This window comes from Myotis nattereri (assembly GCF_964212035.1).
Source record: "Myotis nattereri genome assembly, chromosome: 15".
Taxonomy (NCBI): Eukaryota; Metazoa; Chordata; class Mammalia; order Chiroptera; family Vespertilionidae; genus Myotis; species Myotis nattereri.
Window position 1 is genome coordinate 29,960,165 of NC_138090.1, and position 15,047 is coordinate 29,975,211.

At 54.8% G+C, this 15,047-nt stretch overlaps 1 protein-coding gene across 1 annotated transcript in view; it reads right to left on the reverse strand.

Annotated features, from left to right (window-relative positions):
• Positions 1–1,610: 1,610 nt before the first annotated feature.
• Positions 1,611–15,047, reverse strand: part of GALNS (galactosamine (N-acetyl)-6-sulfatase) — a gene marked incomplete at its 5' end in the record, with an annotated part of 31,841 nt that continues 18,404 nt past the window's right edge. Inside the window, 5 exons of the mRNA XM_081108656.1 lie at positions 1,611–2,544; positions 3,747–3,864; positions 5,747–5,868; positions 10,190–10,292; positions 11,000–11,136. Coding sequence (XP_080964782.1) covers positions 2,458–2,544; positions 3,747–3,864; positions 5,747–5,868; positions 10,190–10,292; positions 11,000–11,136 — 567 coding nt within the window. The 3' untranslated portion in view covers positions 1,611–2,457. The remainder of the gene's footprint in view (positions 2,545–3,746; positions 3,865–5,746; positions 5,869–10,189; positions 10,293–10,999; positions 11,137–15,047) is intronic.

The window sequence follows — 15,047 nt, forward strand, 5'->3', positions numbered from 1 at the left end:
TGGTTTTGAACTCTATATCCATTCATTTGCTTTCCTCCATTTCTGTCATTTGTGACCTGTTTCTTTGTCTCCGCATTTTTTATGCTTCCCTGTGTTGATAGAGTGGCTTTGTGTGCTAGGTGTCCTATAGGGCCCAGTGGCTCAGCCTCCCCAATTACCTGAGGTGGACACTCTTGGTGCACCCCTTTGTGTGCTTTGTGCACAGTCTTGTTGTAGTTAAGCCTTGATTGTTGTAGGTATCACTGGGAGGAATTGACCTCTAGGCCAATTGGCTGTGAGAATCAGCTGTGTCTACGGTGGGAGAACTTCTGTGCTGAAGACACCCTTATGAGGCAAGACTTGTTTCAGTGGGGCTTTGGTGCTCACTGAGTCTGCCCCCTGTGTCCCTTATGGATCTGAGGAGTTGTAACTGGATGGTCCCACTCTGACCACTGGGTACACTGGCTCTTGGATCTAAGGAGGTGCTAATTTAGCCTCTGCCTGAGGCTACCCAGCAGGAGCTATGAAGAGATCTGCAGATTCCCCTTCCTTGTTTGGGGTTTGGAGGTGCCCAAATGAGGCCCAGCTGTGAAGCAATGCGAGCTGCTGTGGGGCTTTGGGCTTTCTTTTGGAAGTTCTGGGTCTGTCTGGCCCAGCTGCAGTTTGTTAGGTAATTTTCAGATTGCAAAGGGCCAGGGCATTCATATGCAAAAGCCTCTGCTGCAGCTTGGGTGGGGCGGGGTCTCAGGGAATCAACAGGGCGGAGCAAGCAGCTATGGCTGATCCTCAGCCCTGCCCTAAGGGGCCCCTCGACTCAGTGTCCCGGTAATTGCTGCAAGCACCTCGGAGAGAAAGCTGCCCTTGAGTTCTGAGTTCTGCCCGCTGCCAGACAGTCCAGTTTCTCCCTGTATGAGACCTGGGTCCCCAGAGACTCACCCGGGACTGGAGTTCAGAGCAGTCGGGGGTTTGTTACTCCCTCCAGATTAAAAAAGACAGCCGCGTCCTCAGTCGCCAGCCCTTGCCACGTGCGCCTCTGTACCTCTGCAGTCCACCTCCGCACCTCCTCTGAGTCTCAGTGTGCTTTTCTCTTTCCTTCTAGTTGTAGAATTTCCATTCAGCCAGCCTTCCTGTGGTTCTGGATGATGTCTGTTTTGTCTTTTAGTTGTATTTTTGAACTTGTTGTGGAAGGCAGCAATTTCCGGTGTTTACCTATGCCGCCATCTTGGTTTCTCCCCGAGAGCCAAATTTTTTAAACTTAAACTATATAGGTAGGTACATTGTTATTAACTTAATTAGGGTACTGCTAAGGCTTAGGAAGAGCCACACTCAAGGGGCCAAAGAGCCGCATGTAGCTCGCGAGCTGCAGTTTGCCGACCAAGGTGGCATATGGTGCCTGGTGCCTGGCTAGCGGTGGGGGTTGGCAGCGGGAGGAAGCCCTTCCCAGCCTTTCTGGACTGGGAAGGGCGGAGGAGGGAGGCTGGAATGCTTGGCCTGGCTGGAAGCCCACCCCTGAGAGGACAGTCTCTCGTGTCTGTGGAGGAAGCTGAGGGGGCACACACTGAAGCCCCCCATCAGGGTACCCAGGAGGGACAATTTCCCCCAAACATAAACTCATTTTAAAATACAAGAGCTAAAATGCATGTTACTTTATTCTAAAACCGTTTTCTTCATAATTTCCCAACTTACAGCAATAGAGCTTTGGCAAGATAATCACCGCAGGTGTGAAAAACCCCACTCAGTGGAAGCTCCACGTGGCTTCAGGGCAGGGGCCTTGGGGTCTGCACTTGGTTGCTCAGGCTCTTCTGACTCGGGCCAGTGAAGGGGCTCTTCATGCTTTGCCACACCAGGTGGCAAGGGGAGGAGGGCAGTCAGGATTGCTGTGAGGCGCAGACACACCTCACAATGTGCTGGGTGTAGGGGTCTAGATCCCTAGAAAGGTGGAAAATCCATGATGCTGGCATTATGTCCAGGGAAGCACCAGCATCAGCTGTCCCACTGGGCGGGGGAGGCCTGGGCTATGGAGGATCCAGGTCAGGGAGGCCCTCTGCCCCTCCCCCGCCATGTGGTAGGTGCAGGGAGAGGGGGCTGGGGTGCCCCCTCTGGGCAGCACCAAGGGGTTCAACACAGGATTGGCACAGCCTCTCTTGGCACTGGGGCTGAAGTGCTGAGGGGACAGCTAAGGGCATCCGTGGCGAGTCATGCCCTCTGGGTCCAGGGATGGAGGCCAGGCTCTGAACAAGGCCAGTCTTAAGGTGGTAAGGGCCAAGTGGGAGGATGAGACAGGTGGGCAAACTGAGACCTGTAGGCAGCGCAGCATTCAGCTCAGGTTGATGTAGGGCCTCAGGCTCAAGGCAGCAGAATCAGGTAGGCTGGGAGGAGGGCAGTTGAGGCTCCTCCAGTGTGGAAACCAGACCCTTCCTACCCCCGGCACTTGCAGGGCCCGTGGGAGGCTTGGGCCTGCCTGGGCCTGCACAGGAGCTAGTGGGGCCAGGAACACTTCTCAGGAACAGACTCCGGGGGCGTCAGGCACTTCCCTAACTTTTCACAGCCTGGAGGTGCCCAGTTCTGGAAAATGAAAATCCAGAAAGAGAATGTGCAGTTATTCTACACACTTATGTACTCAGCAGTTTCTAGACTCCTCCCCTGCCCAGGCCTGGCCTGACAACCTCTGTTATCCAAGGGGACGGTCTGCTAACCGCCTCAATCCCCTGGCCATGTTCCAAGTAGAGCAAATGCCAGGACCTGTGCGCCCCCCGCTGTGACAAAGAAGCTCCACACTCCAGCGAGGGCTGACAGGCTTCATACATCTCACGACTTCCCACCCAAAGCTTTGTCAGGAGCCCTTTCTCCAGGGAAGAGCTGGCTGTTCAAGGTCCAAAACGGGCTGCATGGGACTGGTCTTCTTGTCAGAGTGATCAGAGAACACCACACTGAGTCCTCACCTGGCTGGCCTGGAAGTGCAGGGGGCCCAGAGGTGAGCTAGAGGGTAGAAGTGTGTGTATAGGGGGTCTGAGCTGAGGGGCTGGGTGTGTGGGGCCCAGGGCAGAGCTGGGAGGCTGTAAGTGTGGGGGGCCCAGGGCAGAGCTGGGAGGCTGTAAGTGTGGGGGGCCCAGGGCAGAGCTGGGAGGCTGTAAGTGTGGGGGGCCCAGGGCAGAGCTGGGAGGCTGTAAGTGTGGGGGGCCCAGGGCAGAGCTGGGAGGCTGTAAGTGTGGGGGGCCCAGGGCAGAGCTGGGAGGCTGTAAGTGTGGGGGACCCAGGCTGAGATGGGGTATGTGTGTGAAGGAGGGGCCAAGAACTAAGAATGGAAACGTTCCTCCATCCGGGGTTGAGGAGGGCCAGGGTATGGAGAGGACAAGTAAGGGGCCTCAGGCTTTGTGCGCTCACACACACGTAAGTCCACACACCTCTCCAGTGACTGCTCACTTTAAGTCCGGAGGCTGACCTACACTGTTCCTGCTTGTCTTCAGTGCAGGGTCCCCCACTTTCTCCCATTCCAGGGGTGGCCTGGCCATGGCAGTTCCCATAGGGTCCAGGAGATGGCGGCAGCGCCTTGGCCAGGTCAGTTGCCTCCCCTCCCCTCCAGTCACTAGATTCTTCAAACAGCAATCACCAACGGCAGATGGTGTGCTGGGGTGGGAATAGCATCGCTTTCACAGAAGAACAAGCCAGAGCATGCAGACCCCACAGCATGCTCAGGGTCCTGGGGACGCCCCCCACAGGAATCGCCACGTACAGCATCCATAACCACGTACGCATAAACCACTTACCATGACTGCCTGGTTGCACACATTGAGCTGGGGCTGTCCGGGGACCAAGGCCTCCTGGTGCTGCTGAACAACTGGGGTGATCCTGTCAAGGACGTTCAGGTACTCGGTGCTGGCAAAGCTAGAGATGAGAGAGCATCAGGTCACTGAGGTGGGGAGGACACCCAGGTAGGCCACCAGGAAGGCTGGGAAGAGGCCTGGGGCTGGGGGCCCAGCTTGTTTCTCTCAGGCATGGCTGGCCCTGCTGCAACTGCCACTGTCTCCGGGCCCATCTGACATTGTCACCCCAGGTCAGCCCGCTCCTCAGGCCTCCACCCCAGTCCAACGCTCCCTGCTCTGCTGGCTGCACTCCCTTCACACACAGCCCTCAAGCTATGTGAAATAGGTCTCAGGCGTGTTTCATGTCTTTCCAGGACTCTGGCCAAATGCTGCAAAGGGTGGGCTTAACCAAGTTCAGCAGTTTTTGGACAAGGCTTCTCGAAACACAGTGAGGGAGAGCACAGGCGGGAAGCTCCAGGCGGCCCAGCACTCCGCCCTGAACGGTTCTGTCCAGGCAGTGGCTCCAGGGCCTTCTTGCCCAGACTTGTGCCCCAAATGACCCCGGGCAAGTCATGTCCCAACCCAGGTCCCAGGCTCCTCTTTTGGAGCCCAGGCATGGGGTGCTGTAGGGCTGTGAGTTAGGGGTGTGGCTGGGTGTCCACGGGGCCCTCCAATTGGGGCAATAACCCCAAACACTGCAGCACCCCCGAATAATGACAGCGTGGATCTAAGGAGGTCACTCTCTGGTGGGTGTATCCACATATCTTTGCTCTGAGCAGCAGGCCCCATCACCTCAAATTTTGGGGAATGCTGAGGTGGGGAAGTGGTGTCATCTGGCCACACTCAACCAGTGGAGGCAGGGGCAGGATCTGTACCAAGTTTCCTCCACCTCAGCCAGCTCACTGTGTCAATCTTTTTGTGGACATTTGAGTCTGAGAAGCCACATCATGCGTGTTGCCATGGGGAGGGCATCATCAGAGGCTTAGCTGCCAGCTCTGTCCATATGACCCACCTCGAGGGCACCTGAGCCGTGAAGGAATCAGCAAGACGGGCTAAAGGCATGGGGGCTGCGGGGCGGGCCTGTGTGCCCTAACCAGACTGCCTATAAAAAAGCCCTGCGGGACATAATTTGGGGGACACTATTTCATCCATGGCATTGCTCTCCGCGTGCCCACGGTCCCTGGCTCCAGTCAAGCGAGGGGCTGCTGAGGAAGCCCCCAAGGTTCCCCAATGGCATGGAGAGCCCCCATCTGACCCTTACTGGGAGGAGCTCGTCACGCCCAGCAGGCAGCTGCCTGGTTAGGGCTGGTGGTGCTGTTCATCATGGAAGACAGTGGCCATTTGGAGAGGTTCCTGGCCACCCCACGCCTGGACTGTCACCCTCCACAGAGGCCACCTCCGAGGGCAGCCTGGAGCAGAGGTCATGTCCTGCTGGGCCACACAGAGACAAATGGGGGAGATGGGAGCCCCTGGAGAGGAAAGGCGCCGACACACACGCCCACGTGGGAAAACTGCAGTCCAGGTCCCAGAGCTCCCGGCGGAGGGAGGCCCCACGCTTCCCTGCCTGTGTTTATGTTCTCCACCTGCCACAGTGTGCATGTCCCTTCTGGAAAACGCAGCACATTGGCATGTGCCTGACTTGGCTGCACCTGGCTAATGTTTCCTTGGCAGTTTTTTTTTTTAATATTTTTATTAATTTCAGAGAGGAAGGGAGAGAGAGAGAGAGAGAGAGAGAGAGAGAGAGAGAGAGAGAGAGAGAGAAAGAAACATCAATGATGAGAGAATCATTGATCAGCTGCCTTCTTCTGCACGCCCCCCACTGGGGATGGAGCCTGCAACCCAGGCATGTGCCCTTGACTGAAATCAAACATGGGACCCTTCAGTCTGCAAGCCGATGCTCTACCCACTGAGCCAAACCAGCTAGGGCTCCTTGGCAGCTTCTATGCCTCCTTGTGCCCGCTCACCTGAGGGGATACCTCTCTCCTGGGTCTCGTCCCAGGTGGAAGATGAGGGGCAGCTTCGTATGCTCCTCCTGCGTGTGAGTGGTGACTCCTGAGACATTCTGTCCGGGGCAGAAATCAACGCCCTGAAACAAGAGGCAGGTTAAACAGGTGAGCGCCGTTGGTGTGGGAGCTCCTGCCGCAGGCTGGCCAGTCCACCTTGAACGAGTCTGAGTGGTCAAGGCCAGAGCAGGCCAGGAAGTGGGGTCCTATAGGGTGGAGCCTTCCCACCACCCTGGCCCCAGAGATGCTGAGCAGTTATGCCCTGTGTACCATCCCCTACTTTTTTTGAAACCCCCTTTTTTTGGGGGGGGGGGAGGAAGTGAATTTCTTTAAATTTTAGCTCATCTCACATCCTGACTGCCTCTATTTTCTAGAGAAGCTATTTTCAACCTTTTGCAATATATGGCACATATAAACTAATTGTACTAAAATTCCGAGGCACAGCAAAAAATATATTTTTTGCTAATCTGACAAAAAAATGGGTATAATTTTGATTCATTCACACCGGATGGCTATTGTTGTGTTGGCTGTTGTCATTTTTATTTGACAATCTTAGGGAAAAGAGGTCAGTATCCCTGACTAAATAGTCAGGTTTTGCATGTTTTAAAACTTGCAGCACACCAGGTGAAAGTCACTGCTCTAAAGCAAAGCTTTTCACCACTTCATCTGCCTCATGGCTCAGCATTCACCAGTGAGGAGGGACTGCAGGCCTGAAAGCTAGAGATGTTCAGAGCCAGGAATGGCCCATAGGTGACCCAGATGCCCCTTAACTGGTAGGGTCCCTAAAATGACAACAGTTAATATGTTCAAGAAAGCAAGAAAAGAGGAGAGATCACACCAGGCTCCCCAAGGGCTCAGGTGTGGCACCACTGCCCCACATGCAAGGCCCCCTCATGGCTTCGTCATGGTACAGCCTCTGATGAGCATCTGGAATGGGCTTCCTCTGCCAGTACATGGCCTGAGCTTTGCCCAGGTCCTGGGGCAGCCCTGAGGCCCCAAGGTGGCCTTGGGCCAGGGACTCCCTTGAGTCTGTGGCCTGCATCTGGAGCTCTGTCCCCAAGGCCTGATGGTTGCCCCTGGGGCTCTCTAACTTGGGAAGAGGAGAACCCCTGCCATCCAGGGAGAAGTGGGTGAGGCCAAGGGCCCAGTCCTGAGGGACTGGTGACCTTTTGGCCCTGCAAGATGTGGCACCAGTCTCCAGCCAACACAGGGCATGTTGACAGGTCTGGAGAGGTGGCCAGGACCCAGGTATGGTAACTAACTGAGAGGCATTCTGTAAGGAGGCAAACCATCTCTAATCCCATGTGTCTGTAATGGACAGCTGGTCAGTGGAGCAGTTCATATTCTGCTTTTCAATGAAGGAGGGAAGTTAGGAGCCCATGAAATTCCATTTATCTGCACTGAGCAGTCAATTCCCGAGTCAGGGGCGGCAGTCTAAATCACCGAGGGCAGCCGACAGTGGACACACAGGGCTTCCAAAGTGGGGTGACCCTTGGACCTTCTGGGAGCAGAACTGCTAGAGAGCAAAGTGGGAAAAAGAACCACGCTGAGCATAAAAATGCTGAGGGGTTAATGGAGAAGTATCTAAGTCTAGACAGAAGACTTAGATTATAATATGGATGCAAATCAAATAAGCTATTTAATTAAGATCCTGCTAATTAGTTCAGGATTTTTCTCTTAAAACTGTTATCTGTGAGGAGGCCTCACACTGGGAGCATCACAGCTGAGCCAGCCTCCCCCTTCCCCTCCCCTATCCTCCTCCCCTCGGAGCCAGGGAACCTGTAGGTCACAGCACTGACTTTTTGGAGGGTTGGAAAGGAGGAGGGGGATGAATGTGCCCACGGGATTGAATCTGGATATGCAGGTCACACATGCACCTTCCTCTGGCCTCTCACGCAGGGCCTCAGGCAGCACGCAGGGCGGGAGGTCATGGCTTGCCTGGGGCAGCGGCATCAGGCTGGGCAGGGGAAGATGCTCACTCGCTCCTCCTCCACCATCCAACAGTCATGAGTGGACGGAAGACCTGGGGCTTGGCCTGGTGGCCACCACACAGCCATATTCTGCTTCCCAGGACTTGGGAAGGGATACTTAGAGGGGTGCGAGATGCCCCAGGGCAAGCATACAGCCAGGAAGCTAATAAGATCCACTCAGATGTCCCTCAAACCTGGGGACCACAGACTGGAACACCCACAGCTAGGTTGTACCTCAGGGCAGAGCCAGCCCAGACTGGCTGTTTGGCCCCAGCTGGGCCCTATGTGGCCTCTGAACAAAGCTGTCCCTAATGTGTTCATTGTCTGGAAGTGACTGGAGGATATCGAAGTCTCTTTGGTACTCAGCTGTTGATGGTCATGGGGTCCTTTAGAACTTCATGCACCCCTTAGTTTTATTGACCCCTGAGGAGGGAGAAGGGCCATCAAAACAGCAGTGCAGCTCTCCATCTCCTTGCATGCGCTGTGATGCAGTAAACTCACAGCCTGATCCTGTGTCCACCCTGGGGGGCCTCCCCTAATGTCTACACACACTGGAGCAAAGAGTTTTCTGTGCTTCACGAAGACAAAAGCCATAGAGACCAGACCAACCCGGGTGCTCTCACAGGCAACCCTGAGGAACTGGAAGAAGGGCACCCTGTTGAGCACTGGGTGGGGGCTGTGAGTGGGGGTGGTGTCGGTGGTGTCACCGGCTGTGCTGAGGTGGCCTCCTGACTCATTCTAACCCCACTGTAAACATGGTTGGGTCAGGGCAGGCTGTGCAGTTACTGGACTTTTTAAAAAATATATTTTTATTGATTTCAGAGAGGAAGGGAGAGGGAGAGAGAGATAGAAACATCAATGATGAGGAGAGAATCATTGATTGGCTGCTTCCTGCCCGCCCCACACTGGGGATGGAGCCTGCAACCCAGGCATGTCCCCTGAACAGGAATTGAACCGTGACCTCCTGGTTCATAGGTTGATGCTCAACCACTGAGCACACCGGCCAGGCCCTCCCAGCATTTTAAAGAGTTCTGGGTGGGTGGAAGCTGGGCTGTGTTTCACTTGGGTCAGCGCTCATTGGACCCGGCCCTGAGAGCCCACACAGCAGGAAGCCACAGGGAGGCCGGGGTGGCTCGCAGAACACCAGCCACACCTGCCAGCTGGGCCTCCTGGACTCTCAAGCAGCCAACAATGGGGACCCTAGAGGCCTGGGGGTGGGGGGAGTTGTGGGTGTGATTAGGAGGGGCAGGGAGGCATAAGTGAGGCCACATGTTTGCCCCTAGGGTCCACACACTGCCAGCTTTGGGCCCCTTTTGGTTTCTCTACAGCTTCTCAGCCCCTGGGCTCCTAAAGGGGCAAACCAGGTGTGGTCCTGCCTGTCAGGAGACGGGGACAGGAGGTGGTGGCCACAAGTCAGAAGGGCCAAATGGGGGCTGGGAGGACGAGTGCAGGCCCGGGGACATGGCTCTGCCCTGCTGCACACAGAGTTCTGGAAGAGACCAGGCTGGGGGTTGTGACAGAGCCGGAGAGGCCCACAGGACACTCAGGCGCTCAGAGGTGCACAGGCTCGCTGGGTCCAGCTGAGCCTGCCCAATGCCAGTGGGTGCTGCCGACCACAGGCGGGGATGGTCACGGTACTGGGCCACATGGAGGAAGCACACACTGTCCTTGGCTCTGCCCAAGTGCCCACGTCTGCACAGCACCCGGGTCCATGCATTGCACAGGTGGCCCCTGGCCATGCCACCCACCCAGCCCAGGACCAGACCCAGGATCCACTAAATCTGCAATTTGCATCCCAAGTGCTGCAGAGTGTTCCAGTATTTAGATTTTTCATTAACTTAAATTGCTTTTCCTCCCAATTAAGGCACATTAGCAGGCTTTTCTTGTATCTAAAGACCTAGACATTGGAGGGGGGGGGGCTGTGTGTAGGAGGGGGTGGTGGAGAGGACTCAGGAGGAGGGAAAGGCACGCAGGACCGGCAGCAGGAATCCAAGACCATGTGCAGAGAACTCAGACCCAGCACGTATGTGGCATCTGATCCACAAGCCCTTGGGGCAGACAGCATGATGCAGACAGTATGACAGCCTTTCAGAGGCCACAGAGCACTGACCAGGCCTTGGAGGGGGACAAGCAAGAGGGGGCCAGGGAGAGGCACCCTGCGTTCACCTGGGCCCTGAGGTCTCTGCCTCCTTTCCCCAGGCACTGGGTGGCCTAAGAGAGGGTGGGGTGCCCAGGACCCTACGGGGCTATCCTTGTAGTATACCATCCATCCCAAATCCTTCTTATCACAGTTAAGCACAAAAGGCAGGAAGCATGAGATCATGTGGCCATCACCACTGCACGCAAGCCTCCTGCCGGCCTCCTCTGCCCAGATGGGTCCTCCTCAAGGACAGGGTATGGGGGGTGCGGAGCCCACAGCCCTGAGCGCCCTTACCTGTCTGAACTCCTCCCAGGAATTGGTCCAGGTCCAGAAGTGGGCCTTGTACTGGCCCAGGGTGACTGCCATCAGTGTGTTGCCACGGTAATAGAATATCGGCCTATTAGGGAAGAAGGGGAAGGGTCAGGTGACGTGAGATACTTGCGGGCGCATGGTTAGGGCTGAGACTTTACAGAAACGACCATGCTGAAATCACATGAGCACAAGCTGCAGAGGTCCCTGAGGCTGCAGGGTGAGGCCTCGGCTTCTATCATTCTTGGCTTTGGGAGGCCGGGCGCAGAATGAAGCAGCAGCAGGTGGCGGGCAGGCGCTCTGGTCCCGAGAGGCCGACAGCTCACTGAGGCTGCAGCCTCCGGCACCCTCCCTCCCCACAGTGAGCAGGCTCTTGCACCAGGTTTCAAGAGAGAAAAAAATAAGCCATATTAAATGCAAAAAAAGAACACGAGCCTGTCTAACCCCTGCCCTAAATCCAAAATGGGTAGCTGGTCTCAGGCTGAAGAGATACTGACTCTGGACATGAGGCATTCTGGTGCAGAGGTGGGGGGTGGAATACAGCCAGTCTACAGAGGTTTGGGGAAGCTGGTGCCTCCGGCAGAGAGATGTTCCCTCCTGCTCCACGGTCAAGGCAGAAGTGATGATCCCCACAGGGAGGATGAAGTTCACGCCAGAACGTCCCAGAGGTCTTGCCTCCCTCTGCCCCAAGCCAGCTGGGCAAGGAGACCTGCTTTGTCAGCCAGCTCCGGCTCCTTCACTTGGTTAGTCGGTGCTGGAAGACTGGGCAGGGGTGAGCACCCGGCTAGAACAAACCTCTCCATCAGCTGGCCCTGCAGCATGGCAGGCAGGAGGTCAAGGCCATCGATCACCCTGTCACTGGGTGGCTCCAGGCCTGCGAGGGACAGGCTGGTGGTAAAGAGGTCCATGATGCTGCCCAGCTGGTGGCTCACCTGAAAGGGACATGGGTGGACACTCACTCAGGACACCCTGCCCTGACCAGACGATGGCCAGGGGCCAGGTCCCTGGGTGTGTGTCCTGCTGCTGTCCAGCTGGGTCTACAGAGATATGTGTGCTCACATAATTGCACACACACCACATCCTTTACAATGCGTCCACACACAGGAACATGATGTTCATGTGTTCACGCATGCCCACCCCTATCCACTTCACCCGGCCTGGTCCCATCCCACCTGACCCGACTCTCCAAGAGCTCCTCACATCCATGAGTGTCTGGGTGAGTGTGGCCACCACACAACCCTCCCACCTCAGGGAGAGTGGCCTCGGGGAGATCAGGGGCTAAGTGGGGATCAAACCGGCTGTCTCACCCCAGAGCAGGCAGGACCCTGTCCCATCCCCAGTGCCTGCGAATGGGAACCAGCCTGCCCAGGGAGCCAACAGTAGGGTCCCCCTCAGGAGGCCTGCCCTCTCTGTGCCCGACTGCCATGTCATTTTAACACTGACACTGTGCGTTCCCAATTCTGGTACAAGTGCAGGTAGAAAAGAAACCCTCGAAACCCAGAGCCACGTGGAGAGCAAGAGGGAGGGGAGAGAGGACAGGAGGGGAGAGCAGATGGACTGGGGAGGGGGTGAGGACTGGCGGCCAGAGCCATAGCAGCTGTCCCCGTGGATAGGCCTAAGGAGCAGACCGCTCTGGGCAAGGGCTGCCCACTGGTGTCGGGCGCACGTCTGTTTCCCACACATGGCTCCATCTTGTCTGCCCACCCAGTTCTTTCAGCCCTGAACTCTGGATCTGGGGCAAGAGCCAGGCCAGTGGGGAGAACCCCAGAGAGACTGTCGGCAGATCGGCAAGGCAGGCACCCCCTCATTCCCACTGCCTGCCAAGACCTCCAGCCACTGCCCAGCTTAGCACTTCCCATACCCCAGGCACCCTTGTCTCCATTCCTCTACACGAGGAGGAACCGGCACACCCACGGCAGCCACTGGTATCATCCCTTCTGCAGCCTGGGGTGGGGGTGTGGCATGAAGGTCAAGGTTTGGTTCAAAAATTCTGTGGAGCAGAGGGGAGGAGAAACATTCCAATGGCTCCCCTCCCTTCTCACTTTTTTTTTTTAGGACAAGAAAGAAAGAAAGAAAGGAATCCAGATACTTTAACCCTCTGAGAAAAATAAATAAGGAGAGATTGCGGGGCTGGGTGGGGGTGGTGTGGGAAGGAGCAGGTATCTGAAGTCCTCATATCAGCACAGAACAGCTGGGTACCCTCACGGAAGATGCTCTTTTTGAAAAACAGACACTCTCAACGTGCACGCAATGCCTTTTAGAAAATGCAGTTTGTCTGCCATGGGCCGTGGCAGGAAGTCACGGAGGCTGTTATCAGCACTTTCAAGACCTAACTCTGAATCAAAGGCTACAATTAATAAAGTCACCCTGCCAGGCGTGAAGGGGAGAGCTAAATATGTGAAGCTGGTTGGACAGATGGCAGGGCGTTTTAAAGTAAAATCCTCATAGTTATCACGGGGTGCAGGCCTGATAGCCCCCTCTAATTTAATTTCAGTGTGTGCCATGAAACGCGGTGAGAAAGGGGCTGAGTAGCTCTGTGTGATGTTCTTCCTCCTCCAGGGAAAGGGCCCAGAGGGCAGGGAGCCAGGCAGGCAAGGGGCAGAGGGTCTCAAAGGCTGGAGTTTTCCACAGGCAGGGAGGGTGGGGAAAGCGGTCCCAGGAGAGAGAGACAGTGGGGGGAGGTGCGGGGACACCCCAGAGTCTGCCCCCGCTCTGTCGCCTGCCAGCTGGGAGGTCCTGACGAGAGACTGCCTCTCACTGGCCTCAGTTGCTGACATGTAGAATGGGGGTGAAGACGATGATGACAGGCTCTCCGGGTTCTCCCCACTGACCTGGCTCTTGCACCCAGATCCAGAGTTCAGGAGTGGAGAACTGGGTGGGTGCCGGGAGCTGGTCCATGCTTGCTGTTTCAAGGGACCTGGCATATATGGCATACTGTTCTTAATATGTTTACTCACCTTCTAGGCATTATGTGTTTTAACCAAGGTCTCTGAGAAAGGTTGTTACCCCAGGTAGGGATTTTCCCCTGAAGTTAGGGAGGGAATAAAACCTCTTAACTAAGTGCCAGGTGGGTAATTAATCACTTTAACTACGAACAATCATGCTTAAGCTACATAATCTTTACTCCCTGGAATGGAGATAAGAAACGCCCTAACCTTTGTAATAGAAATTGACAGGATTAAAATCAACTGGGATAAATACTGATGTAACAAGACAATAAACGGCAGAACCTCTCTGGAGATTGAGACCAGAACTTGGCTGGAGATCCTGGCTAGGCTGCTGATCAACTGAACGCTGTCTCCGTGTCATTCCTTCTTCGCCGACTCCGTCCACACCTTTGGGGACCCCTGGACCTGCTGGGGTTGGACCCCGGCATCTGGCGCCCGAACAGGGACCCCTAGGTAAGCGCCCCACACTCGGGACGGATCGTACTCCACCGTAGGAATAGGGTGGATAGTCTTCACCGACTCCGTCCACACCTTTGGGAAGCCCTGGAACAGGATTCCCCTAGGTAAGCCCCCCCCCCCCCCCCCCATTGAGAACCCCCACACTCAGGACGGATAGGACTCCACCAGGGTGCTACAGACCCCTCTATAGAGGATAAGTAGGGTAAGAAGGTGGATAATACAGAACTTAGATTGAGAAGATGTGCCATACTGAGTCCAAAGAAAGAAGACTCTGTATTAATCTTTAGATTAAGAAGATGTGCCATACTGAGTCTAAAGAAAAAAGACTCTGTATTGATCTTTTAACATATATGCTTGCTAGCAGAGAATTAAGGTTACTCCCAGTCAGACAGAACGTTTTATACAAGAAATATGTCCATGCTTTTCTGAGGAAGGAAAGGTAAATGTAATGGCATGGGAGAAGGTAGGCCCAAGGAGCCTTATCCTTAACCCCACTGCAGCCTTTCTACTCCGGGAAAGTGCAGGATTGGCAAGCTCACCCTGGGGTGATAGATCAGGACTCAGGTAATAGCGGAAAGCGCCAATCCTATTCTTAAAATGGATACAAGAGAGCATTTCAGGTTTTTCTTTTTAATGTCTGCTTTTAAAAAATAAAAAAGGGGGAATTTGCCGGGAGCTGGTCCATGCTTGCTGTTTCAAGGGACCTGGCATATATGGCATACTGTTCTTAATATGTTTGCTCACCTTCTAGGCATTATGTGTTTTAACCAAGGTCTCTGAGAAAGGTTGTTACACCAGGTAGGGATTTTCCCCTGAAGTTAGGGAGGGAATAAAACCTCTTAACTAAGTGCCTGGTGGGTAATTAATCACTTTAACTACGAACAATCATGCTTAAGCTACATAATCTTTACTCCCTGGAATGGAGATAAGAAACGCCCTAACCTTTGTAATAGAAATTGATAGGATTGAATCAACTGGTATAAATACAGATGTAACAAGACAGCAAGAGAGAGAAAGAGAGAGAGAGTCAGAAATTGACACAGAACCTACACAGAACGTTCTCTAGATACAGAAGAACTTTGCTGGAGAGAACATGGCAAAAGATCCTGGACAGAAACTGGCCTCAGAACCTAGAGACAGAACCTAGCGAGAGAACATGGCAAAAGATCCTGGACTGAACCTGACTACAGAAATTGGCAAGAGAACCTGACTAGAACCTGGTGACTGAACCTGGCTGGAGAACCTAGCGAGGGAACATGGCTACAGAACCTGGCTGGAGAACCTGGAGAACCTAGCACGAGAACATGGACACAGAACCTGGCTGGAGATCCTAAGCAGAACCTCTCTGGAGATCCAGACCAGAACTTGGCTGGAGATCCTGGCTAGGCTGCTGATCAACTGAACACTGTCTCCGTGTCATTCCTTCTTCGCCGACT